At 46.9% G+C, this 26,683-nt stretch overlaps 1 protein-coding gene across 1 annotated transcript; it reads right to left on the minus strand.

Moving 5' to 3' along the window:
* Nucleotides 1-3,342: 3,342 nt before the first annotated feature.
* IL12RB2 (interleukin 12 receptor subunit beta 2) lies at nt 3,343-21,533 on the minus strand (the record flags this gene model as incomplete). The annotated part of the gene is made up of 15 exons (XM_082314626.1): nt 3,343-3,843; nt 4,153-4,252; nt 4,858-4,945; nt 6,233-6,370; nt 7,202-7,357; nt 7,437-7,538; nt 8,541-8,741; nt 10,018-10,237; nt 13,466-13,545; nt 16,246-16,390; nt 17,073-17,212; nt 17,417-17,592; nt 19,272-19,386; nt 20,058-20,384; nt 21,476-21,533. 15 exons carry the CDS (start codon nt 21,531-21,533, stop codon nt 3,343-3,345), a joined length of 2,547 nt encoding a protein of 848 aa, XP_082170752.1.
* Between the last annotated feature and the right edge of the window lie 5,150 nt (nt 21,534-26,683).

Genomic DNA, 26,683 nt, shown 5'->3' on the forward strand with positions numbered 1-26,683 from the left:
CCCGTGCCCAGTTGTGTTTGGGATTTTTACTTGACAAACTGCAGGATTTCCGTTGTCTTGTATGGAGGGCAATGAAAAGACGTGCTTTTGTCCTTTCTCCTAAGAAAGTGCCTGCAGGTCTGTCTGGCTCAGTGAGATTGCGTGGCACTTGCAGGGCAGCGATGCGGAGAAGGAGGGAAGCACGTTGGGACAAGATGGCCATTGCTACTTGTGTGCTTTTTTTGTGCAGCAGTTCCTTTTAACAGTGGGCCACTGTTTACCTTTGTCAGACTTGGATGAAGATGCTAAAAGGGGCGGCTGCTCTGCAGATCGCTTGTGGGCTGCTGTTAAAAGCTGTTTTCATGTGGAAGTGCATCTTCCCCTGCTGTCCTGTCTGAGCTGCGTCCATGTCCGAGCTGTGGCCTTGAGCGTGGAGGTCCTGGGCCAGTTTGGCGGTGGCAGCGAGGATGCAGACAAGTCCCAGGCTTGAAATACTATCCCAAAATACAACTCAAAACTAAATTTCTGGTAACTACATGAGTAAGGCTGTATTGCAGAGCTGCTGCAAAGCCTTCTTGCACGTGGCTTTATTGGGAGCCTGCAGATCAAAAAATCTTGCCAGCTTTGACACCCCTATTGAAAGTGTGGGTGGAAGGGGGAGGCGTACATCGCTTGCATTGGTACCGTGGCGAGGCAGACTCTGTGCTGTGTCTTAATGAGTACATGCACGTCTCTTGAGCGACAGGCTGTGCCACGTGCGTTTACTGGCACATCTGGGAATTGTTTTTCTTCAGTGCACAATTTCTGCCGTGAATGTGGTGAGCTCATGCCGAGTGGTTGGGCAGTAAGGGTAAGTACTCTCATCCTCCAGTGACTGCTGAGTTACCTGGCAGGAAGAATAAGCTTTGCTGCAGCCACGATACGAGAAGGATCCCTTGGCATGTCTGGGAGAGGTCACGGGCAGCGTCCTGCCGCAGGTGAGCTGGGGGCAGGAGCAGGGACCGCGCTCCCTGTGCTGGGATGGTGGGGGAACGGCCGTCGCGCGCACCCGGCGCAGGTGGGCCACGCGAGCGCTGTAGCAAGAACGTGCATCTCGGAAGCGGTCTCTGTGCTGCAGAGGAGCCCTCAAGTGCACACCGTGAGGTCGCCGGACTGCAGCACGCCAGAGCCGTTACCTGGAGTGCTGCTGCTCCTGCTCCTCTCCTCTTGCAACGTTTCCTTGCAGCACTTCCCCTCTGCTTTGGGAAAGCAGTTTCCTGGGCAGTAGCTGTCTTCAGTCTCTTTCTCTTCCTTGGTTCCTTATGCCCGAGAAGCGACTTCCAGGAGGAGTGCCGCCCGCTGTCATGCCCCCAGCTTTGATTGCAGGCTCCAGCTACTGAACGTGTCTCGGGCAGGCAGTGAGACTGCGGTTTTGGCGGGGCTTGTGGGCGTCTGGTGGGAGCTGGCAGCGAGTGGCCTGCTGGGTCCTGCGGGCTGCGGGCTGCTGGCTGCTGAGGCAGCCGAGCTGCTCCGCCTTTACCAGGATGCATCTCCTTCCTGGGAATACATGTGGCTGTAGGCTAGCAACAGCTAAATCATTGCTGATGGTTTTATTTTGTTTTCAATACACAGAAACAGAAGACTGGAAAGCAAAGGTTTGAGAAGAGCCAGGGTGCTTGTGATCACTTGTGTTGATCAAAGGGAAACACTCTGGGCATTGCAGGGAAGTGCAGAGAAGTCACTGAAAGCTGAACACGAGGAGAACTGGTGCCAGGGCTTGAATTTCATGTTCCTAAGAAGCCTTAAAACTCACGTGCACACAAGTATTTTCATAGACTCCCCCCCCACTGCAGAGGTGGCGTCGCAGTCCAGATGGAGGTACAGACCTCGGCAAATCAAGTAATGCAAATAACCCCAACCTGTGTGGCACTGGCTCAGAAGGCAGCCTGTGCCTGATTATTAACAGTTACAGGCTTGTCCTGCTGTGCCTTTGAACTGGGGAACACCAGAGTGTGTGGGCCTCCTGTAGAAGGTACCATAGCCACACCTGGAGTGAAACGGGGGGAACAAGCCAACAGAGATCTCCCGAACCCAGCACTTTGGGTTTGCTTTTCACTTCAAGCGAAAGGCGGTGGGGAAAGCCATGGCCTTGAGGTAGCAGCCTGGTGAGGCAGGTGCATCTCTCTCACTGTTGTGCAAGGAGACCTTTGCAGGGCTGCCGAGGGCCGTTTCCTCACCGAGTTGGATAACAGCTGTTCGTGGAGGTGCTCTGAGATGGTGGTATCACAGGAGGGTTTCATCAACAGCTTGTGTAGCCAGCTGCGGATGGAGAGCAGCCACCTGATCCTGGGTAGGAGGAGGATGCTCCAGGTAAGTTCAGGTCTGGACTACCTCATCTCTAGCAGCAACGCTTTGGCTTTGTTTTTAAAGACACCTTATTCTGTGTATAGCTGCAGCGTAGCACTTGAGCTTGACCAGAGAAAACAACAGGAAACAAAGGTTTCCAACATTTTATTTATATGTATACACATATAGTAAACAAAGTCATTAAATGTGTAACACATACTTCAAACCTGTAATTAGAATACTTCAATAAATGATTTAAATTCTCACCAGTCCATTTGACTTCTTGTGTACATGCGCTGCCTGTTGCTTTTATTTCTGGTGAGGATTTCTCCTTTCCTGAACTGAGCCACGGAGGCAGGCTGGCCCTGGCTGAGCTGCCAGCCCTGCTGCAGCTGTGGCCCTCGATACCCATGTGAGCTGTAGCACTGGTGTCACTGGGGGCAAATGCGACTTGGTGCTGGGGCTGCAGCGAGGAATACTACCTGCGGGCTGGTGGGCATTAGGTTTAGCACCTGTGGATGCGGATGTCCCCATGCTGCATCGCTAACCTGCTGTGCACAGCTGGAGGAGCAAGGGCTGCAGCTGTGGCTCTGCTGGGACGCTGAGGTCTGGCCCTGGCGTAACTCCTTGCTCTTCCTGGGTGAGCAGCGGTGGAAATGATGGTTAGCACATCTCTGACTCCTGGGGCGGACCAAGCCAGGCTGAGCCACTCGTGATCAGGCAGTGGGACAGGGGCCTGGGACAACCCGGGCAGCATGAAGGCATCTGAGTAATTAACCTCTCCAAAAGCTGGGCCGTGCAGCCCTGGCGTTCCTGATCTTCTGTCTTTAATGCTACCCGAGCGTGGTGGGTGGATGAGGAGCTGCTGTATTGTACAGTTAAGGTGTGACTTGCAGTGCTGGGAAGGTTGGTGAGTTGTTTTTTTTTATTACTTAAAGGTGCCACATGCAAGTTACTGGACTGGCTGTACTGAAACACACTGAAATACTTCAGTAAAGTGCAAAAAAATCAGGCCAGGCTTTACATCACCCTGACTGCCTACCTCGTGAAAGAGCTGCAGTTTATTTTCACTGTATCCAAAGTAAGATTCCCTTCACAGGAAAGTACGGGTGTCAAAAAAGTTGTTGGGAAGATGGAGAGTGGATTGCACTCGAGTTCAGGGTGGCCTTCAGTAGTGCCTGTAACCAGGGGTAGGTACGCGGTGGCCTTGTCGGTGACGGGGTTGGCGATGTACTCGGAAACGGTCTGCGTGTGCTCCGTCACCTCCACCACTATCCTCTTGTAGAGGTCGGGAAGCTGCTGCTCGTAACCCTCTCCCTCTGCCGTGCTGGGCAGAGGCTTGTACTCCGGCTCCTCGTGCCCCGAGCCGCTCTCCAGCGGCCAGCCGCTTCCCCTGCTGCCAACAGTGCTGAGGAGGAGCTTGTCCTGGAGGGCCAGGGGGTCGGCCTTCGCGAAGGCTTCCTCGACTTCTGTTGTTTCGGGCTCTTCAAAGCTGCCGGCGCCATGCAGGAACAGGCTGGAGGGCAAGCTCAGCTCGGCCTGTGGAGGGGCACGTGCCACGCAGCGATAATTAATTATGTGATCGATAGCCTGCGACCTCCCACCCCCACAATGCAAGCATTCCCCCCCCAGCAGCTAATACTGCTAAAAATGGAAGATCTCTGCGTTGTTCTTGCGTTTCACTTGCCCGATCCATCCTACAGTCTAATGTGATATGAGAACAGAGATTATCCACTATCAGAGATTGCTGGATTTGTTGCATTAAGAGATTACTGACTTGCATGGCTCCAATTGCTTTTTCTTCTGAAGGTGAGGGGATTGGAAGAAAAAAAAAAAAGTACAATTTACCTTCACAGACATGTAGTTCTTAGCCCATGTCGCGTTAGCTGGGTCTGGAATGGCTTTGCTCTGCCACTGCGGCATAAGTGCAGAGAGGAGCGAGTGTAATCTGCAGATTGAATAAGTGCAATTAAAAGCATGAATGCCGATACCTGCAGCACTGATGTGCTGTTTGTGCGCGCGATCGCCAAAGAGCTCGGTGTAATCGTGACTCTGCCTTAGCAGGGACCTGCAGGGACCCCGGCTGGGTGGGGAGCGGGTTGGCTGACGGGGCAGTGCAGCTCCTGAGCAGAGGTGAGTGCTGCCCAGCATCCTCCTGCCATGACTAACAGCAGCCCTGCGGGCAGAGCTTGCTGGATACGGCCGTGAGCCCCACTCCGGGAAAATTTGGCTGGGGATACATGCGTGTTGCTCTAAAGTAAAACAGTTTTTAATCTCAGGGTTTCATTTTGCTCCCAGGTTAATTGCCAAGGATTGTAACCCTTCAGTTTTGTTTCAGTGGAAGCAGACCTTAAGCTCTAGGTTAAAAATTCACAATATATATGAAATAAGGCTATATTTTAAGCTCAATGGGTGTTCTTAATATCATTTATGTACTCCGAAGCCTTTATTCAGAACAATCCTCACTTGCCCAAGGTGTCCTGAAAGGACATGACTCTCACTTCTAATAACAACTCTCCGTTCTATTGGAACGTAACAGATGGATCCACTCACACTTTTCTTGCTGGAGGCACAGAACAAATGCAGGCTGACAAGATAAAGAAGCTGCAGGTAAGTACAATAGTCATCCAGTCCCCAGCACCTGAAATACAGAAGACCCATCATTCACCTTTATTAAAAAAATAAAAAATTTAAATATGCTAGTTCAAGTTGGACAATAGTCGTGGCCTGACTAGTGTTTGCACTCATAAAACATACCAATATTTTTTGGTTCAAAGTCAGGAATCTGGATGGACTGCTGGGGACGACAGTACTTTGTAAGATAAAGATGTCTACCAGCATCTCTTGAGATACGCAGTCCACAACCCAAAGCATGCAATTGCTGATCTCTCCTCCAGCACTGAACCAAACATTGAGAGAGGACATAAACTTGAGGTGATGCATGCAGCAGAGAGGTGTTAAGTAGGAAAGATCTTACAAAATTCAGCGTGTCTTTAATGAACTGTCAGTGACTGAACTGTTTCTCAGTGAACGCCTTGGCTTTAGTGTAGTTGCCCTACCTGCTTAAAATGTAATTTTCACAAATCCAGATTTTATACCAGGAAACTTTTAACTTGTTTGGATTGCTTTGATTTCCTCTCCTGCTCACCTCCCTGGATTTCTCCCACAGTCCGTGGGAGAAACCTGCCTCCAGAGAAGCCCTGCTCCTACGCTGCAGAGATAAATTTCCTAACATACACGACTCGGGAGCTTAAAGTTGTTGTCGTGGCATGTTGCTAGGGAGGAAATGCAGCAAAACAAACTCTCTGGCAACACTTCAACACAAATTTTATCAACTCTTTTCTTGGGGTTTAGTGATCATTTAGTGACCTGGGCTTACAACAAATTTGATCAAAGCAATCCATCCTGCAGGACAGAAGCCCTGATGACTGCCGTTAGCTGTGGTCAGAAGCCTTTGGGAGAAGGTCTTGCTTTTGCATCCCCTGGGAGGCACAGGAACAGGGAGCACACACATGATGCTGTGCTCTTCAAGAAGGCTCTGAGGTCATGGCTGCTTTAGTGACCGCAGGTCCTCAGAGAGCCACCGACCCATGGGAGATGTGGAGGTCAGCAGGACTTTCTGCATGGATACCTGTGCCAGAGCTTGAAGTGCACAGATGTCTGGGCCAGCAACTCGAAGGGACCAAACCCTTCTTTCCCCCTTCACAATAGACCATCCTGCTGACCTTCAACTACTATTACATGATACAGCTAATGTCTTGGCACAAAACTGGGAGCTTGAAGACGAAGAGATGCTACATTTTAAAACTACTGGAAACTAGAGATCTTCAGTAATTGAAGAGTAGTGGAAAGCATTTCCACTCTGTGGAAAACAGGGGGCCAGGGGCTAGGACCTCTCCTGGCCTCCCACCCCGGCAAAGACTCATACTTTCCAAGCAGACGAGCTCGCTGTTGCCCCAGGGCCCCTCTCCAGCAGCCGTCAATGCTGTCATCCACAGGGCATAGTGCCCACCGGGCTGCAGGTCGGTGATGTACAACGAGCGCTGGGCAGTCGCATTGGAAATGGCTGGAAGGAAAAGGGGGAGAAGCAAATGAAGCGCCTAGCACGCCTTTGCTGCATTTAACTTCAATGAACTGGGTTTCCAGTGCTTGGAGCATGGAGAGGTATTTGTTACTTTAATTAATTTCCTTTTCTATGTTACCGAATCACTGGAAGGGCTATACAAGACCCAACGCTATAGGGGGGACCTGTGCCATTGTATAGATGGGACACCCAGGACTGCATAGCCTGTCTTCTGACTACTGTTGCTTGATAAGTTAATGTTTCATAATGATCCATTAAAAACAGTCATGCAACTTCCGCATAAAGTTTAAAAAAAACAACATTTCTTGGGTGGAAGCCTGGGAGTTAGGCAGACAGAGTGAGAGAGGGCTTGGGTGGGAAAAGCGTGTGGGTGTGGGAATGCAGTGGGTGCTGCCTGCCGAGCGTGTCTCAGTGTGTCATGCCGAGTATGCATTTGTTGGGCAGGGCTTTTGGAAAGTCTGTTATTTTACCCTGCCAATAATTACAAGGGCCTGCAGTGGCTATGACTCCAGAAAATAAGTAAAGGAAAAAAAAAAAAAAAAGAAAAAAAGCAGAGAGAAATCTGATAGTTCCACATTCAAAGTAACTTAACGTGATCTGACTCAAAGCTGGAAGCCCTGAACACGTAGTCCTGTTGATGGGCAGCTGTAGCAGAGGGAGCTGCCTCTCAATCTGGCTGCTAACCCTCATGGCAGACCAGCTGCCTCTGGCTCCCTGACTACAGAGAGCTTTCTGAAGGCACCTCTCTCTCCCTCCCCTCTGTTCTCCACCCGCAGCACATGCACATCACGTTGGTCTTCACCAGATACCTACTGTAGACGTCTGGGCCTTCCTCCCTGTCCTTTTTCTGCAGGTATATATGGTACTGTATGATGCAGCCCATTTGCTGGTGGGCAGGGATTTCTTCCCATGAAACCAAGATGCTGTTTGCCCGTGGTGTTGCATAAATCTGGGGCCCAGCTGATGGTGCTGCAAAACATAAGACTGCCTTTTAAAGCTGAACTTAAGCTAGCTTAAAAATACCTGGAAGAGTATTACTGTGACTTACCTTTTGCTCTTGAGTGTCCCCTAACTGATGCCACTTGTCCTGCTCTGTCCCGATAGAGTGCAAATACGCTGATCTGATAGCACACGTTATCTTTTATGTGCTCTAAATAAAGACATTAAAAGCGTAGAGTTACTAGTTAAAGTATTTACAGTCATGGCTAAAGTATTTACGTTAGCTGCTTAAATCTGAGATGAATCCTCTGATTTATTAACACGTCTTTCATAAAGAAGGAAAGAAATGCTTCTCTCTGATCTCCTGTTCAGTTTGGCAGAACCTCACTGTGTGTAAAGCAAGTGATGTTAGCGCTCGTCTCCTCATGAAGCAAGAGCTGCCGGCAGACCTGTACCCTCCGAAGGAAACCCGCAACCACGTGTTGTGCTCCAGGTAAAGCGAGGGGGTGAACAGCTATTACCCAGCTTGTTGCTGTAAGATATGAGGTGCAGGGTTTGGCTATGCGTAAGGTCACTTAGGAGGCACGAGAATCTCACACCCTATTTCTTCCCCATGACTTCATGTGAGCATGCTTCCCTGGGCTGTTCCCGCGGGTTATGGGAGGTCGACAGGAACTCGTTTCTCTCCTTTCCAAAGCCGAGCACAAAGCGATGGCATGAATATGCTGCTTTTTCCAGCTCATTCAAGATTAGGGATGTAAACACCTCGGAGGCACAGCACCCGGACAGAAGACAGGAAAAATTAACGAGGGTGACGCTCGCTGTCACCCCCATCGTAACTTCATAGCTATCCAATGTGCAGAACGCTGACACGTAGTACTGGTTAGGATTAGTAACCAACAATTAGCAGAAAGGAAATAGTCTTTTCTTAACCCTTTGATCTCTTGTACCTCTAGCTAGCTTGTTTCATTTTGGAGGGACTGTTTTTTTTTAAGAGACATTTTACTTATCAGATATAAATCTCAGCTGAGAGTGACTGCGGAACTGAGCCCAGAGAAGCCATGGATTTTTTTTTTTTTATCCCATACAAAAAGCTTTAAATGCCATAATTTCTTATGCTGAATTAGTAAAAACTAGAGTCTGATTTGTTCCTTAAAAAGCTTTCAAAATAAAATGGTGCCTCAGTAACATCCTACTTTGAGGTGGTAGGTACCTGCTAACACTGTGGACAGGTTGGAGGCTGGAAGCTTTACCCAGGCTGGATGGGGCTCCAGGTGCGTGTTCCTCTGTGCGTCTGCCCACTCCACCACGTACCCGCTGATGGACGTGGTTGATCTGACAGGGGGTTTCCAGCTGACGAGGATGCTGCTATTTCCCATAGCTACGGCAGAGACTTTCTGAGGAGGAGGTAGGTCTTACAGGGGAGAAAGAACAACCAAACAAAAAAGACACCGTCAGCACAAACTTGCCTTAACCTCAGGTGGACTTAGTAGGTTTGACATACAGTTTTTACCATGTCTCATCCAGTTTGGCACCATGCAATGTATAAAAATAAACTGCCATTGAAAGAAAAGGTATTTTTATGAGGGCGATCTCTGTGCTGATAGGAATAGAGCCACATTCTTATCCTGCCTCATGGTGCAGCAGTTTGAACATACACAGCTTTGCTTGTTTATACCATCCCCAAGCCCCGAGAGGACACTGTCATACCAACACCCTCCTCCTGTGATAAAGCCACAAACACGCACCATCTCCACAAGACCAAAGCTCTTGCTTTCACAGCTAGGGCCAGGTTACTTTTTCTTACAGGAGAAAATGTTAGGAAAGTCACCAAATTTTCATCGCTAGTATAAAAAACACCAGCACCTTTTCTGAACTGTTTTTCTAACAAACACAATTGAACTGAGCCCACAAAGCAGTTCTTGTCCTACTGCCTCCAAATAACCACATACCAGTGATATTTCTGCACCAATCCTATCTCTACCTAACGAAGGGGCTCACGTAACCAATTCAGTCTGCAAGCTGAGGAGCTGTGCATCTGCCTCCGAAGGAGGAGAGCATCCTGTTGATGTTCCGTGCAGCACTGGGAAAAGGTGAAATACTTGGCAGTGGCTCTGTCACTGTTTTACTGACGTTACAGCAGGACAAGAGCAAACAGAGAACTGCCTCTTTGAACAAACTACCTCAGACCACAAGGCTCCATCGTGCCTGGTACCAGCACAGGAAATTCGGGGCTGGGTGAGTTCAAGGAACGCTTGTTAATTTTGCTGTGTAGGTACAACAGAGTGCAATTTCACAGGAGATAAAGCTTGTGCATTTCCCCTCACCATCACCCTCCCTTCAGTCCTGCCACCTCTCTCATGAAAAAAAAAAACTTTTTTTTTTTTTTTTTTTGGCATGGTTAATTTTCTGCTGTGTCAGGTTCCTGGATGGCTGACGGCGTGGCTTACGCCTGTGTGGGCAGAAGGGGTTAAGGTGAAATTACAGCAGTACTAATGCAGGGCAACTTAACATGTCATGAAACTGCACCCCTGACCACACTGAAAACTGTATCTGCAGATCCCTGAAGATTCACTGAGATGGACCTTGATGAGTAGCAGGTGGTAGGACCTGAACGATTCCATGGTGTGTAGCACAAAGCAGAGCACTGGTATTACTCCCAGTGGTCCAGACCAAGCAGAAGCCCTTACCCTGGATGCTCAGGTTGGTCACGATGGATGCAGGGGGGGACCTGCCCCTTGAGTTCTCGGCAGTGACTGTTATCTTGTAGTCCACCCTCGGCATGACTCTGGCGTAGCTGGTTTGGGTGGTAACGTGTGCTTCTCCTGCCGGGGCTCTCCGCTGGCCCAGGGCTTCAAAGGTCACTGTGTACCGCAGGATTCTTCCTCTCGCTTCTGACTTGCTCAAAGCCTGCGAGGAAAGTGCATTTGTTGCTCTCTTCTTCCGCTGAGCAAAGACTGCAGAAAGCTGACTGTACCAAGCCGGGGTGCCCCAGCAGGCTGCCCGGGAAGGTTTCAGACCTGCTCACGGAGGAAGGTGTTGTTGGCCATTCGTGAGCCAAATATTTCACCTGCTTTTAAACAAACCTACAAGACGAGGGGTCTTTGTGTCACACCTACAAACCCTCCTGAAGGAGGCTTTAGTGAGCCCACAGGCTCACGCGGGACTGAAGTTTGTCCACTCACGCTGGGATGCCCGGTGCAGCAGCAGCACCGGCCCCTTCCCCACGCTGGGTGCAGGTGAGGAGCCTTGATATCAGCCCTCCTGCCTGGCAGCAGGGGATGGCTTCAGGGCATCTCCCTAACCCCGATGCTCAAGCTGCCCCATTTAAGTGAGGAACTTTCACTCAAAGTTATTTTTTTCTCTTCCTTTTCTGTTCTAATAGTGAAGAGGTTATTTACAGCGACAGTGTTACTTGCTGGCTTATAGCACATACCAGGTAATGTTCTTTGGTAACCAATTATCAGTTTTCACTTTCTTCTCTTCTAAAAGCTGCACGAAACAAGCACCGCTACAGAGATTGCTCGCTTGCTTGTTGAGACTGCTTTCTTCTGTAATACTTTTTTTTTTTTTTTTTTGCCTTTTTTAAATCAAGATCTGTTGGCCTGAAGCACAGCTAATGCATTTTAAAGGTAGCATAGCTTCCCCATCAGTATCAACCTAGGAATACAGGTTCATAAGTGAACAGGCACTTTTATTGCTAAAAATATGGGTTTTTTCCAAAGAAAGCTAGTGTCTTTGCTGCAGAATGTCCCTTTTCCACCGTGATTTTGCACATTTGTGTGAAACCTGTACGACAGCCTATTCTGATTTTTCCCTTTGATTTTGCTGCTGCCCAGCCCTGTGACCCATGCTGTCCATTCCCAAGCCTTATCCCAGCTCCATCACTGCTCTGCTCTTGGGAATCTGTGGCATCTAGCTACACGAAATGAGTTAACTAATGGTAGGGCCAAGAGCATGCATTTACCTGAGAGTCTCTCTTAAGGTTGCATATCTTTCTTTTTATTTCTTATTTATTTTTTTCTGTTTAATTCCAGTTTAGCGAAGCTCTTTTGCTGCCAATTTTCCAAGCAGCAGTATAGCTGGGGACAGTGAATCACACACTCTCCTCCTTCCTTGAGTCTGAATTCAAGCCATGCTTTTCACAAGGGGAAAAAAAAGTATTACCTGCACAGCTGGATTTGTAAAAATGGGCAATTTTTGCTGTTGGGAAAATCCAGGTTTTTACTTAAAGCCATGATAAAGAATTATTTAAATTCAACCAGTTAGAATACACCTCTCTGAAAAGTCAGTCTGTGCTGTCCTGTGTAACACCTCTCACTGGTTTTTCCACCCCGGGTGTCTGCAGTTGTACTATCAGTTTCACGGTTTCCTGCAGTTCCTATACAGTGAGTTCATTTTGTTTGGCTGGGTTTTTTTTTGTCATAACACAACAAAAAAAGGAAGAGGGGAAAAAACACCTTTAAAAATAGGAAAATGTTTGCAGTTTTACAATCGCTTTGGCAGTGGCTCGGGACAAATGCAGTGCTGAAACCACTCTGAAAGCCTGCTGAAATTAAATTGGTGATACTTTCTTTGGTATTAGTGTGAAAATATGAAAACTTATAATGGTAGTTTGTTGTACTGAGCCTGAATCTTTTGCTTTGTAGCTGTCGTGAAAATGAGAAAAGTAATGTATTGCACCCGTTTTATGAATGATGCTGCAGGAAGCTGCTTCGATACAGAAAGTGTCGCCAGCTCACTATTGCAAGATAAAGGTCTTAAAGTTAAATGTCTTAAAGCCACAACGGCTGGGAGTCATATAATCACATGAGAATTTCTGCTTTCACTTATAGTGTAGTGCTTCTTGGCGTGGGGAGAAGATGTAACAGTAATAGGAAGGTTATCTAGAGATTGCAAACTGGAAGTCAAAGATAATCTATGCTTTAAAAAAAAGTACTGGCTTTGAAATAAAACCACCACAGCAAAACACCCCACAATCCAAAAATTCCTCTTGGACCTGGCTTTAAGCATTGGGCAGGTCATGCTGGAGAAACTCGGCACCCAGCACGGGTAACGGGGCTTGGTTTCACTGGGAATGTTGGTATAGCAGATCTGGTGTAAGCCTTTTCCCCTGAGCTGGGTGGTAATGTATGGTAATGTGGAATTTTTACCCTACAGCTGGGTTTTAATCTGAATTATTTTTGAAATTTCCCTTGCGGGGTGTCAGTCCCCAGCTCACAGGAGGCATGGCTCAGCAGACCCAAACAACCGTTTTCAACTCTGAGTTTGTCCAATTTCAGATCTGCAGCTTTATTATTAGCAAACCCTTTTGCATGTGGTTTGCCCATCACCTGCTTCTCTCACCTGTAGAGAAAACCAGTTTCTTCCTGCTGCCACTGTGCGACAAGAGCCTCGACTGACCATCCATCCACACAGCAGTGACATGGACAGGACCCTTTCAGTTGCCCAAACTACATCCAGCTCTTAAATTTTTTAGAGTTTGGTCACCTTAAAGGGCAATTACAATAAATTGCCTCTTCTGTCTCCCCCATTCTTCATTGTTCTGTTCTTCATATAAGCAAAACAGAGCAGAAACACCGCTGAAGGAAGCTCATATCCAAAAGCAGACACACGAGGTGTGTGCATATGGAGAACACGGGGCATGGTGTCCTCCTGGCCTCCCAGAACTCCTGTCCTGGCCGCGTATGGCAACCATGGCAAACAACAACAAGGCGGGGAACAAGGAGAGGGAGATATTAATTAGAAAACAAATTAGGAAGTCTGTAAGGTTGTTATCTGTCTTTTTAGATATATCATCAGGGATGCAGGTCGCCTCGTGGAAAGGGGGAGGGAATGTGTATCTTTGAAAGGTGGTAACTGAGCTGTGATACCTCCGCTTCTCTTCACTGATGTGATGTGCTGGGAACGTGTTATACTTCCAGCGTGACTGGAAGTCTGGGGAACTGTAAAAGGGAAATTGTAGGTAGAAAAGAATTGCTGAATCTCCCTGGGGAGGCAAGCCTTGGGTAGCAGAGCTGGTCCATGTCCCTGTCACTGGGCACTGGTAAAACCCTGTGCTTTCCTTGGGTTCAGTCCTTTCCTGTGAACACGTAAACCAGAGTTCCCCCTCATCTGCTTAGGTTTCACTTAACTTACCTTCCAAAAAAGAGAGACGTTCTGCTGTTGGGAGTCCACGTCCTGCTGTCGGTACCAGATGTCCAGGAGCCCGGTCGGCACTGGTGTGGAAGGAAAAAGTGAGCAGCATTACTGGCTGTATTTTGAAGCAAACAAACAAGGCATTGGGTAGGCGAAGGAGGTAAAAATCCTGAGACAATTAAAATTTAAGATTTAAAACATCAATGAAATGATGCAATATGTAATAGCCTGTATTTGCTGTTGCAGCCAGAATTCAGCTCCGTTGATGACTGCCCACATGATGGTACGCATGAAGAGAACAAGCCATAAACCCAAGAGAGGGTTTTGCTCTGCTGCACACTCCTGCACTCGGTAATCAGGATGGCTCTTGAGGAAGCCTATGCATCAAAGTGACAGTATTAGCTCTCGTCTTTGCATAGAAGTTGAAGCTAGTTAAGGTCCTTGGGGTTAGATACATCAACCCTAAAACAACAGACAGCTTCAGGTGATACGGTTTGTAGGATCTGCAGGATTTCACTGTCTGGCTCTAGGCAATGAATGTCTTTAATAGCTAGCTGGGTAGGACCTTGTCAGAGGTAGCTTAAAACCCCTGTTCTTTCTGCGATTCTCCTTATAGTCGCAGAGTGACTGGAAACCCTTGATGTTTTGAATAAACCTTCCAAAATAACACTAAAGCAAACTTCTGGCTGCAGAAACTGGTGGAAAATGTGCTCCAACGGTTCAGAAACAGATAAAGACACATAAAGAAAGGCAATGTGACCAAAGATAACGAAGTTTGGTTCCTCAAGGTCCCTCACCAAAATAAACCTCACCTCATCAAATTCAAATAATAATTGCGACTAATAGCCTAAGCAAGCAGGCAGCTGTTGGACAGTCCCAGCTAGAATGGGGCTGCCTGCTATTTGCTAAATTCAAAGACAGAAAAAATACCCAATGCCAGCAATGTTAAGAGCTATTTGTCCTGCATTAACTGCACATAGTGACTGGAACAGAAACAAGAAGCACGACCAACAGAAGAAATAAAACCAGAGCACACTCGCCGTGAGCGAGGGAGGAAGGGGCAAGCTCAGAGCAGGAAAAAATAAAATATGGGATTGCATCTGTTGGACTCCAGCTTGGATTTTAAAGTTCATTTTGCCTGTGAACCACACAAATTATCTAGAGAAAAATAAAAGCTCACTTGTGAACAGTGCTTGCATAAAGCAAGTTTTGTGGCAGGTCAGAGAAACAGGAAAAAACGTAGCTCATTGAAAAGGCATACTCCTGAATTTGTAAAAGGCCAAAGTCATGTGTAGAATGTCAGCTCCTTCAAAGAAGAGCAACCATGATGTACCCAGAGCTTCTCGCCTGCAACCTCCCCTTGCTGTTACCTAGTCTGAGGACAGAAAATGCTCCTTGATTAGCTGAAAAGATTCTCAGTTTATGGCATCGGCTGGGTAGAGGGGTGATGACCGCAAATGCCGTAGCAAGCCAGGATGCATCAAGAAGGTTGAGAAAACTGTTGAGAGGAAGGTGGGGGAGGGAAGGAAAAGTTCACACCTTCTGCATCAATCAATGCTTCTTACAGAAACTGATGCTGTCAGTAGTGGTAAGTAGCATGAGTAATAATGGCACTAGCCTGAAGAGCTTATAGTAATTCACAAAAATGAGCAATGAAAGCCAAGCAGGAGATGAAAGGAGGGGATGCCAAGGCAGCTGACACATCTTTGTTGAAACACAAACTTCTGAGAACATTTCTTCTCTCGTAAGAACTGAAAGTATTGCAGTATGTGAGTTCGTGCAGCTCAGGGTGAAGTCAGGCAGGCAGGTATGTGAGCCCGCAGCCAGCCCAAGGCAGCCAGTATTAGAGTTGGCAGAAAATAATAGGATTGCCCTCAGGTTGGTGCTGTGTGTGTCCCTGGAGTCTGCTGTGCCATCCTCTGGAGCAGAAACACTCTTTGCTCACCTAATTCCTGGTGGGATCTCTCTCTCCCAAATGCCTGGCCAGGTTCTGCTCTGCTGAAGCTACCCAGGTCTCCAGCAACTCCACAGCATGGTGGAGGAGGCCACCTGGGGAGGCTCCAAATGAAAGAACTACTCTACTTGGGAAAAGATGAATTGGCAAAACTAAACTGTTCTACTAAAACCTGCCAGCATCAGCAGAACTGAGAGAGTCCAGGCAGTTTCCTGGCCAATTCACTCAACTTCTCAGCAAATTGTTGGGTGAGCTCAAGGACCCAGAGTGTGTCACCTGAACTGTGGTTCATCAGCACCAGAGGGTGACATAGCAGTCATCCTGACCTGAGTATGGGGCTGTTGCAGAAATTCAGTAAAATGCTTAGGTATGGACCAATACAGAATACTTTTCTTTCCCCAGCTAAGCTGCACAACTGTCTCTGCCTTTTCCAGATGTGCCACTATGGCTCCAGGCAATGCAGAGAAAATTCCTCCAACCTTCAACAATATCATAGAATCATTTAGGTTGGAAAAGACCCTTAAGATCATTGAGCTCAACAGTTAACCTAACACTACCAAGTCAAATGAAAATATCCTTCAGACTTTCTCAGTGAACTCTTGAAATTCCTCTTTTGCAAGAAACTCAAACAGCTTCATTTTTAGTTCATTAAAAAAGCAATTCTGTTACAGAAGTTACTTCCCTGTTGCTCTGTGTCTGGATCTACAGAGGCTCTGCAAACCAACCAGCAAAAACCCAGCAGCATTTTGACTTCATCGGCTGAAGTCTCCACTTGTATGCAAAGGTTAGACACAGGCTTAGTGCAGGAGATGCTGTCTTGTGTTACCTGCTTCTGGAGTCTGGGTTTGGTACGCACGCCAGTTGCTCCACAGTCCTCGCTCAGGGTGAATTTTACAGCTGACCTGAAACTCGTAGGCTGTATGAGGCTCCAGACCATAAAGACTGCATTTCTCCCTGTTTAAGCTTTCAACCTTTAATGAAGATGAAGGACATATAATGTTAAACTCATGAAGAAATAAAGGTTGAAGACAGTGACAGGCTGAATTACTAATGCCCAAAGGAAGCCCAGCCAGCCAAAACACATCTTTAAAAAACAATGGGGAAACCCCTGATCTGAAGCAACTTTAATAACTCAAAGAACAATGCAATGAATCATCAGACTTGCAGTTCTTCATCAGAAAAATCCCTCATTTCATTATGTGAAGAGAACAAATTTTCTGTTCATGTGTTTTACTCAACTTCAAGCAATACATTTCCTTTACTACTTAAAATAAAAACAAAGACTTCCAATCAACATTAGGGAAAGCACAAACATTTGGAAATTGCGTGCCTGTAGCTGTGAGCTACAATGAGCAAATATGACCATTTTCCAGTAAAGTGGTGGGTCAAACATAACCTCTGATTCTTCTGTGCATCGTATGGACACTTGACATAAGGGGAAATATTCATGCACGTGCTTTATTACAGGATCAGTGTTTTACCCTCATTCAATTTTAGACCAATGATCACTTTTGACCAGTAGGCAATAGTTTTTCTTAAATATGGTGTTAAAGAGCAGAGAAAGGCAAATTTGGACAAAGTGATTCTAGTAAGAAATACGATATTAAAGCAACCTCCAAGGATCATAACCTTCTTTATTCAGAAGAGGATTACCGTGCTCCAGCTGTGCCTGGTAAGTGGACGGTATCTCAGCCTGCAGTGCTGCACTTGTGCTTCCTCATGCCAAAAAAAGGTGCAGTTGGTCGCAGAAGAATTTTCAAATTCCACTAAAAAGTTGGGAGGATGTGGTTTCACTAGCAGCAAAAACAGAAAGAAGCAAACAGCGCTTAGATGTGCAGCACAGCTCAGAACGGGGGGGGTTACGTGGAAAATAGAATTACTTGTTTAGGCTGGATGGATGCTTTTTCTGAGAGGTTTAAACAAGAAAGTGCTCAAAATGTTTTCATGTCTTTCTAAAGGGCTGGGACTGACTGAAAGGTGATAAGTAATGCATTTACCTATGTCTATTAACATGAACACGAGTGGCTGTGAAAAAGCACTGCCTAGCTCATTGGAGGCAGCAACCACAACGCTGTAAGTAGAGTCAAAATTCAACTTGCTCAGAGTCAGCGAGCCAAACTTCTTATTCAGACTTTCTTCTGAAACACAGAAGACATCCGTCCCATTTGATAGCCTGGAACAGAAGGAAAACTCTTGGTTAACACTCTCCTCTATGCCGTGAAAGCTAAACGCTGGGTGCGTTGGGGCACGGCTCGCGTCCCCGTACAGTCGTGCTGCTCTGGGTCCCTTGGGGCTGCGGCTCTTTCAGCAGCTTCCCTGCAGGTTAGCTTTCAAGGGAGGACCACTGCACTGAAAGCCCGGTGAGTCATCTGCTTCTTGAAAGATCTACTTTATCTGCTTAAATACAGTGGTTACAGTAAATACTCCTCTAGCTAAATTGGTAGTAAAGGTGTTAAACTGCTTTTTGTTTTTAATTGCAGACAAAGGAAATACTTCTGGATTTCTACTGAGCTGCAAGTATGTGAGTAGGTTCCTTTTAATAGTGTAACGGTTACCTAATATTAGTTACCTAATATTTCTCTATGAATGAGCATAGGTGTTGGTACACAGAATTTGGGGGATGATGGATTTCGATTTTTTTTGTTGTTGTTGTTTTTTACATAAGTTAGTGATTAAAAATGTCATTTATCTGCACTCTAATGCTCAGACCGCGTGACTTCAAACACAACTTTTAATTCTCAATCTGTCGTTCAACCCATTGCCTTGGGTAACTCATTTAGCTTCTCTGTGTATTTTCTTCCACCTCAATCAGAGACAATTGTATCATGTTGCTTCAGGCTGACCTTTTATATTTTGTAATATACTTAATAACTTACTAGCAAGCACTGCTATATCTCTGTGTTACCACACTTGCAGGACTCATTATCCACACTTCCCTACTCTTCTGTAAATTACCTGTATATTCTCCTTCTGCTTAAGAGCAGTGACAGGTTTCTACAAGCTACTAACAAAGTTCTGGCCAACAGAAGCAGGTGAGGAAGAAGAAGAAGGTGAAGAGTGAGCCTCACGGGGCAAGGAGATGGTCAACATGCAGCACCTCAGAAATAAATGGGGAGTAGTGCAGCCTATCCAGCAGTTTATAAAGGGCAAAACTAATTCATTCTACCCAGATGTTTGCTTGAATAGGGGTTTTTAATAAGGTTCCTCCTATGCACCGTGATTCCTGAAATCCAAAGGTCTCCTAACATGCCTTGACGGGCTCTAGGGAACCTTTGCTCCTTCCCCACAGTTTGCTGCAGAAGTCTCCACAACCTTTTTCGGGGAAGGTTCAGCCAAACCAGAGAGAACAAAAATACAGGTTGGGTCTAAAATGGGAAGCAAAAATAACACATTTCCAAGCAAGGTCCCTCTCCGTCTCCTTAGCTAAATTCCAAGACAGTGAGCAGCTCCGATTGCAGGTTTTCTGGTGCGGGCACTGCTAACCACAGAATCACTAAATAGAGGAAATCCACCACAGGAAAGCAGCAGGTTTGAGCAGCCATTTTCAGACCACTTTCCCTACTAACCTTCCATTTCCAAAAGGGAGCCATGTCTTGGCATACCCTCTTCACCTGCTGAACCCAGAAGGAGCCAAACTGCTGCAGTGCAGCACGCACAGATGTGAACAGAAAAGGGGTTTTAACTGCTGGAGTTTGCTTCTGTGATCACAGCAGCCTTGGATTGACTTATTCATAAACCACCTTTTCATGTGCTTTGATAAGGGTAAATCTTCAATAAATGGTGTAAAAATAAAAAAAACCCTCTAAGATACAATTATAGGTATTAAAGAGCCTACATCCCTGCGTTACTTACTGTATTACATATGTAGTGTTGATGTATGTGAGCCTTCCTTTATCCCACGTGCAGGTGGGATGGCCATCTGTCCCATACTGGATACACGACACATTTCTTGGCTCATCTGGAGGATCTTAAACAGATATACTTATCAGAGTCTTCCTTAAAGATGTTGATAGGAGACATTTTAAGAAATGCTAGGTTTGTGTTGATTTTTTTTTAAAGAGTCTATGGACAAGTAAGTGCAAAATATTCAGGCTGATAATTTTTGTTTGTGAAAATAGCTGAGTCTATCATCTCTGCAGCCTGTTGAGACCTCTGACACTTGAGTGAAACCCCAGTGACTTTACCAGGGTGCTAGAGGAATACAAGTGCTTAACAGCTCTCCGGACTGGGCACCACAAGCTTTGCTTGAAGCAATCAACCATTATTCTTATTTTTTTTAAAAAAAGTAGCACTATTATAGCAGACAACTGCTGCAGCAGCAGCTCATCAGGCTAGAAGAAAACCTAAAATTTCCTTAGAATTTTTCTTGCAAGTCCCTTGTGTCCTGGAGAGACTGGTGGGTGTTAGGGGTAGAACAGGAGGGTGTATGATATTTCCTCTGAGAAGGCAGTTTTATTTAGCATCTCTCCGTTTATCAATAACGGAGTTGCACAGTCCCATCCAGGAATATTTTAAATACAAAGAGCCACTAAAAGACGGCACCTTTTCTGGAAAAGGCCACCCACTGCTAGTTTCTAACACGTCTCAGAGGTACCACAGGAAATGTTGAAGAACAAGGAATAATTAAATTCTCCTTACTTCCAGATTCTATATCGATTCCACAAATGAGTTTTTTCTTGTATTCACAAACTATTTTGCACGTAAACATGTGTTTGCCATATGTATGGACTAGAAACTTGGTGCTTACTGAACTGCTGTAATTGCTAATTAGTTCAGAGCTGTTAAAGAAAATAGCTATCCTGCACTGCTCAGTGTATCGCAGGGGTTTCAGCTGGCATGAGAGAGTGATACTGGTTCCAGGCTGGACATGAGAAGCAGTGTTAGCAGTCATATTCCCTTTGTCACATATTTCTGCAGCGCCATGGGCAAGTTTGCTAGCAGTCGTGTTCCCTTTACTGCATCCTTCTGCAACAGAATGGGAAAACAAACCTTTAACACGGATACATCACTTAACTTGTACAACATGCTGCGCTTGAAGAAGAGAGGCTCCCCAAATTTATAATGCAGGAATTCCTGCTTCTGCATGGTAACTCATGGTATATTGCTGTGCCCAGTCTTCATCCGTCTGATTAATTGGGGATCAAAAACCAAGGGCTAGTTACCAGACATCAAGCAAAAAAGCACAACCCCAGGCAAAACCTATCAGAACTCTTTTTTCATTGTGGTTAAAGGAAATATCTTCGTTTCAGTAAAGCGGTGGCAGGCATGTCTCTACTGAAGAGACAAGCAACGTTTTCTCTGACTCGTAGAGACCTTCTCTTGCATGGTATTGTCTTTTCAAAGTGGCACAGGATGCAGATGGGGACAGGCAATCCTGTGCTCAGCGTACAAGAGCACGCACTCACTGGCAGATTCCAGGACACTTGCACTGGGGGCAAACAAGCTGAGCAGCGGCAGAAAACAAGGGAAAATGCTGAAGCACCATTTCTCCTTACTTTCGAGTTCTGAAAGTCTTTGTGAAGCTAACTGTAGAGATGCTTTCTCATGTAACTGGCAGCTCTACCTGGAACTAAACCAAGTAACCTCCCTCCATAACTTATTAGCAACTATTTGCTATATACCACATACACAAATGAAACACGCTTGCAGCACCAATTATGCATAGACATATGTCCAAGCTGCCAGTGCCTGAGCATATAAGATTCTGTATTTGCCTCTTTTGCTGAGAGCCGAGGCCGTACCCCTGCCCGCGGTCACTCCCAGCCGTGCAGCCAGCACGCGGAGCCCTGCCAGACCAGACACTGCTGCCCACAGCCTGCCCGGACCATCAAGGACAAAGTGCATTGCCATGGAGAGTGGGAGGACACTCAGCAGTAGCAGCAGATCAAGGAGTTCTTAAGGAAATTACAGTACAAACCTAATCAAGCATCAATTTTTGCTCTCGCTAATGAGAAAGATGTTTACTAGTATACCACACAGAAGCTGAAAAAAAACCCTAATTAGCCTGAGTGCTTCTTTTAAGTGATAATTGCTATGTAGGAAAAAAAAAATCTTACCTGCTGTGAAGTGCACTAACAACCAAATTGCTGCGGGCACAATCCATGCAAATAGCATTTTGCTCCCTATAGAGAAATGAATACCTTTTACCAGTTCCTAAAAAGTGGGAAAATCATTTATAGATATTTGTATTTTACTATTTTACAACTTCAGAAAATCCAGAATGCTTATCTCATGAGACCTTTCTAACTAGCATTCTCTGCTAACACTGCTAAGTTGTGACTCTCGAGACCCTGTTGTAGGCAGCAGCTGATTTTTAGATGGTTCTCCCTGAAGACGGGCACAAGAGCTAAGGGAATGGCAGAATTATGGGTACTTTAAAACTCTGTGCTTTAAAACTGGACAACTCTGTGCTTTAGAAAAATAAATATTTGTTCCCTTTACCCCCAAAGACCCCCTGCAAGCCCAGAACCAAAACTCTTACTGTGAAGGACAACAAGAAGAAACCATCAGTACCCCTCATGCTGTTTCTCCCCAAGATTTGCATGCCACACTCCAGCACAGCCCACACTCTCCCAAAATCCTGCACCTTCTTTTGGATGGAGCAGCCCCATTTATGTACCCCATGAGGACCCTCGTGTGCTCTTCAGCAGGTCTGTGCTCAGACTTTGTACAGATGACCCCAAATCCAAGTGAACTGATCTCATCCCATATGACTAACACAGTCTCAAGATTTCCAGACCTGAGTATAACTCATAAAATTTTGGCTAGGACCTTGGGAACTAGCAATCTTACAATTTCTTTGGACTGCTTTCCAAAAGGAAAGCCATCCCACACAGCTTATTTATGACTATTTAACTCTGCCCTAACAGATGAAGCTGCAGACACACACAGTAAGCACACCGTTAACAACAAAACCAAACAAAACAGCTTTGAAATGTTTTAAACTCCGCAGGACTGCTCAAAAATTCTGTTCAAATGCAAACCTATGTTTACTAGATAAACCCCACATACCCGTACTGGAAGTTATGAATACGAACTTTTTACACAAATTATTCAAGGTCGGCCTGAACTAAGCTCAATATTTTCCCATACATTTTGCAACCAGCATTAACAACTATTTCCTTTTTCACCCTTCCCCTGCAGAACTACAGGAGCAGTGGGAATGTATTAGCTACTTCAGAAGTGAATACACCAACAAGCGCTTTCTATAACTCCCGACCTGTCACAGAGATGCAGCTATTGTAATAACTTGATGCCATATTGGAAACAAACTACCGTAAAGTGAAACCTTAAATCCTGACTGCTTTTCATGCTATCTTGGATGGAGGGGCACTTCCATGGGGATGCATTGCGCAATATAGTCTTTGCTACATGTATATTAATATAAAAACAATAAAAAAGTTATTTCAGGCTGTTTTTATATAAAGAGATAGGATCCATTCCATGTTTTTAAGTGAAATTATATCTGAGGTGAATGTGAAATACATAAGATTGCCAAAATGCATATTAACACCTTGTTTTATTTAAATCCAGGTGTTCTTCAGACTGAAATGGTAAGCCTTGCTTCAGTGCCTCAGCTTTACGCAAAGACACTTCATGCGGTGCCTTCCGTAGGCGATTAGTAACTGCAAGGATGAGCAATCACAGCACCAAGGTTCTTCAAGTAAATGCTCTGCCTTCCAATAAACTGAAATTGCCCAGTGACTGTGTAAACATCCTTCAGACAGCTTGCTGTCTGACAGCAAAACTGTACCCAAAATACTTGAGTCAATAGACAAAAATAGTCTCACTTCAAATAATTTTGATCAGTGGTTTACTTAGGTAAGTGCTAGACAATTTATTCAGCATCCTATGAGTGCAGCAGAGCATATAAACTGTGAGTAAAATATGAGAAAATAATAAGAAATAACCTCCAGCTTAGAGCAAAGATACACAGAAAACCTTTTTTTTAAGAAGAAAGAAATCTCTAGATTCCACATCAATGAGGGAAAATAGTATTGCTGGGCATAGGCTAAAGAAAATATAAAGGACATTGCCCTGGTGAGTACAAGGTAGAGGCAGTACCTAAGGTGTTCACAGAGTATGAGATCATGCATGTTTATGCATACTTATCTCTACGAAATCTCAACTGAAAACCCAAGGGCTACAGAAAGTATATTTTGTTTACCTATGGATTCGCCATAACGGCATCGGCTGTTTACGGCAGTCAACTCAAGGTCTTAATTGAAATCACTTGTAAAGCACAAAAACTCTGTAGTTTGCTTTTCACCAACTTTCAACGCCCTTCCCCCCACTTCTCCCTGAAAAAGCTCCACACGAGGCAAGTGTCTGTTCTCAGGGTCTTACAGGGAACCCGCAGGAACAACCGACCAGCGCCGGTGGAAAGAGGAACATTTCTCGCAGGAAAAAAATGCTATTTGTACCCAAACTGCGCTGGTGCTTACATATCGCTAATAACACCAGCTGCATTTTTAGGGAAACTTCCCGCCGTTGGCAGGCTCGCGGGTGCGCTGCAGCTGCCCTGGCTGCCACAGGCCCAGCGAGGACGGCGGCACCCTGTGCTCTCGGGCTGGGGAACCACAGCCTTGGTGCCATCCCGCCCGAGGTCAGCGACCCTTCACCAGAGCTACCGAGCACGAGGTATTTAATAAGACCTCACCGTAGGAAGGAAAGGGACGGCGTTATTTCTAGAGGACGGCCCTTCAGCGCTGTGCTCCCTTAGGAGGCTCTGTCCAGGGTGCAGTGAGCATCCCAAGGCAGGCAGCATCCCGAGGCAGGCAGCATCCCAAGGCAGGCAGTATCCCGAGGCAGCGAGCATCCCGAGGCAGGCAGCATCCCGAGGTAATGAGCATCCCGGGGCAGGCAGCATCCCGAGGCAAGGAGCATCCCGGGGCAACGAGCACCCCGGGGTAACGAGCACCGCGGGGCAGGCAGCATCCCAGGGCTGCCAGCATCCCGGGGCAGCGAGCAAAAAGGCAGGCAGCATCCCGGGGCAGCGGGCATCCCGGGGCAGCGGGCATCCCGCGGCAGGCAGCATCCCGAGGCAGGCAGCATCCCGGGGCAGGCAGCACCCCAGGGCAGCCAGCATCCCGAGGCCCCCATCGGCGGGATGCTGCGTTTCCCAGCGCACCGCCAGCTTGCTGCCCGCGGCGGACACCTCGGGCCGGCGCCCGGCGCGCCGGGGATGGCTCCTCAGGGCCGAAAAGCCGCGGTGTGTGTATGGGGGGGGGGATGCCCGTCCCCGGCAGGCCCCCTCCCGCCGCCCCCTCGCCCCCACGGCCCGGCCCGAGCGGCGGGCGGAGGGCAGCCCGGGCTTTCCCCTTCCCGCCCCCCGAGCCGCGGTTACTCACCCCGCAGCCCCGCAGCCCGGGAGGGCGCCGGCAGCCTCCCGCCTGTGCGCGGCGGCGGCGGCGGCACCTGCCCGCCCCGGCCCGGCCCGGCCCGCCCCCGGCCGGCCCCGCTCGCCCCGGCAGCCGGGGGCCACCTCGTACGGGGAAGGGGGGCGGGGGGGGGGGGGGGCTTTTCCGTGCCCCGGCAGTTTTTCATCGGCCCCCTGCCAGCAGCTGGTTGCAGGCAGGGGAAGAGCAGAAGAGAGGCAGCGGGCGGCGGCAAGGGCCCGGCTGCCGGCTGCCCCCGCCGGCCCGGCCCCGGGGCACCGCGCCGGGAAGGCGGTCCGCGGGAAACTTCAGCGGCAGAAAGCCCGGCTATGAGAAGAGGCTGAGATTACCAGAAAAAGTTTGTGAAACTCCAAGTATAACTCTCACGACCTGCGTGATGCCTCTTAAACTGGAAAGAACAAGCAGTGCAATTAGAATAAAATAAAGCCTAGCTCTCTCCTTGTTAGGAGAGAGGGGCTCGTCCTGAGATACATCCACTGTGGTTCTTCTTTTTAATGTGAGTCTGGCTTTCTCGCATTTTTTCGGTGCTCCCACAAACTACCACCATATTTAAAAGAGCTTTTAATGAAAAAATACCTTCTTACTATTGTTCCTTCTCTTTTCTGGATGTTGATAACATAAACTCAGTTTTCCTGACAGCATCTCCCTGATGTGATTAACTTTTATGAGCTTGAAAATTCTAGCAAGGGTATTTTGGGGGCAGGCATTCAAATGAATGAAGAGTAAGCACAAAGTTTGCAGCCTCCGTGAGTCGAGAGTTTTGCATTTGAACCTCCAGGCCACTTCACCTCTCTTCCAAAGCCCAACGTAACATTTGTACTTCTTTCTAGAGAGTTGACAAAGTTCATAAAGATATCATATGTGAACTGTGCGAGTCTGTACCCTATGAAATTCCAAATATCGACAGTTTCTTTTTAAGTATACATCTTGTTTCCTCCCTGTCTTCTTTTAGTTCACACTACATTGTCACTTTTCACAGTACTGCTTCCCAGCACAGCCTTGATCTAGACTCTGCAAAACCAGGATTCATATAATTTTAAACCAGGACGCCATTAGGAGTTTGCATGGAATTTTATCTTGTGTTTCTTATCGAGGCCTCGTTCCTCGCTACACCTCGCCACATGTATTTACTTCTCCTCTTTGGAAAAAATACAGCAGCAGCCATTACATGATGTGCTCGACTGGCATTAGCCAAACTTGAGTGGTGTTTTACTCATCGATGATACAGTTAAGGGAAGATGCCTGCTGGGTGGCCCAAGTGATCGGAGTTTTGTGTTCTGGTGACAGGAAGCTAAACTGAAAATCACTGATCCATTGCCTTTCGTAAAATGCAGTTGCTTTCTTTTTCCTCTTTGCTTATATTTTAGCACCAAAGTCTGCTTTTTCATACAATTGTTTCTTCATTGACTTGTGTTGAGCACAAAGCTCCAGAAGAAGGCACGTGGTACTTACAAATCATAAAGAAAACAGCATGTTCCCCGCAGTTGGGTGTCTCACCAACACCTCTACCCTCTGCTTGACTGCAACAGAAGAGCCAAAGCACAAGGTCCTGCTGCAAATCGAGCTGCTGGTGCTGAGAGGACATTGTGCCAACCTCCCTGCTCCACCAGGCAGGGGATGATGTCAAGGAAAGTATGGAGTCATCAGTTCTCTGAGAGGAGGGGGTGTCTGTGATTCTGAAAACAAAGTTCGGGAAAGCACCAGCAGCAGTCGACAGAAGAACGTGTGATGTTTGGTGGTGACAGCGGCTAGCTCCTGAGGAGCATCTGTACCGAAGCAGAGGAGGGCAAAGAAAGAGGCTGTAACAAAATGCTATTAGTGGTTGTAGTGTAATCCCTTACACCTCAGGCAAAGTTGTGCTGTCTG

The sequence above is a fragment of the Platalea leucorodia genome (genome assembly GCF_965183815.1).
Source record: "Platalea leucorodia genome assembly, chromosome: 5".
Classification (NCBI taxonomy): domain Eukaryota; kingdom Metazoa; phylum Chordata; class Aves; order Pelecaniformes; family Threskiornithidae; genus Platalea; species Platalea leucorodia.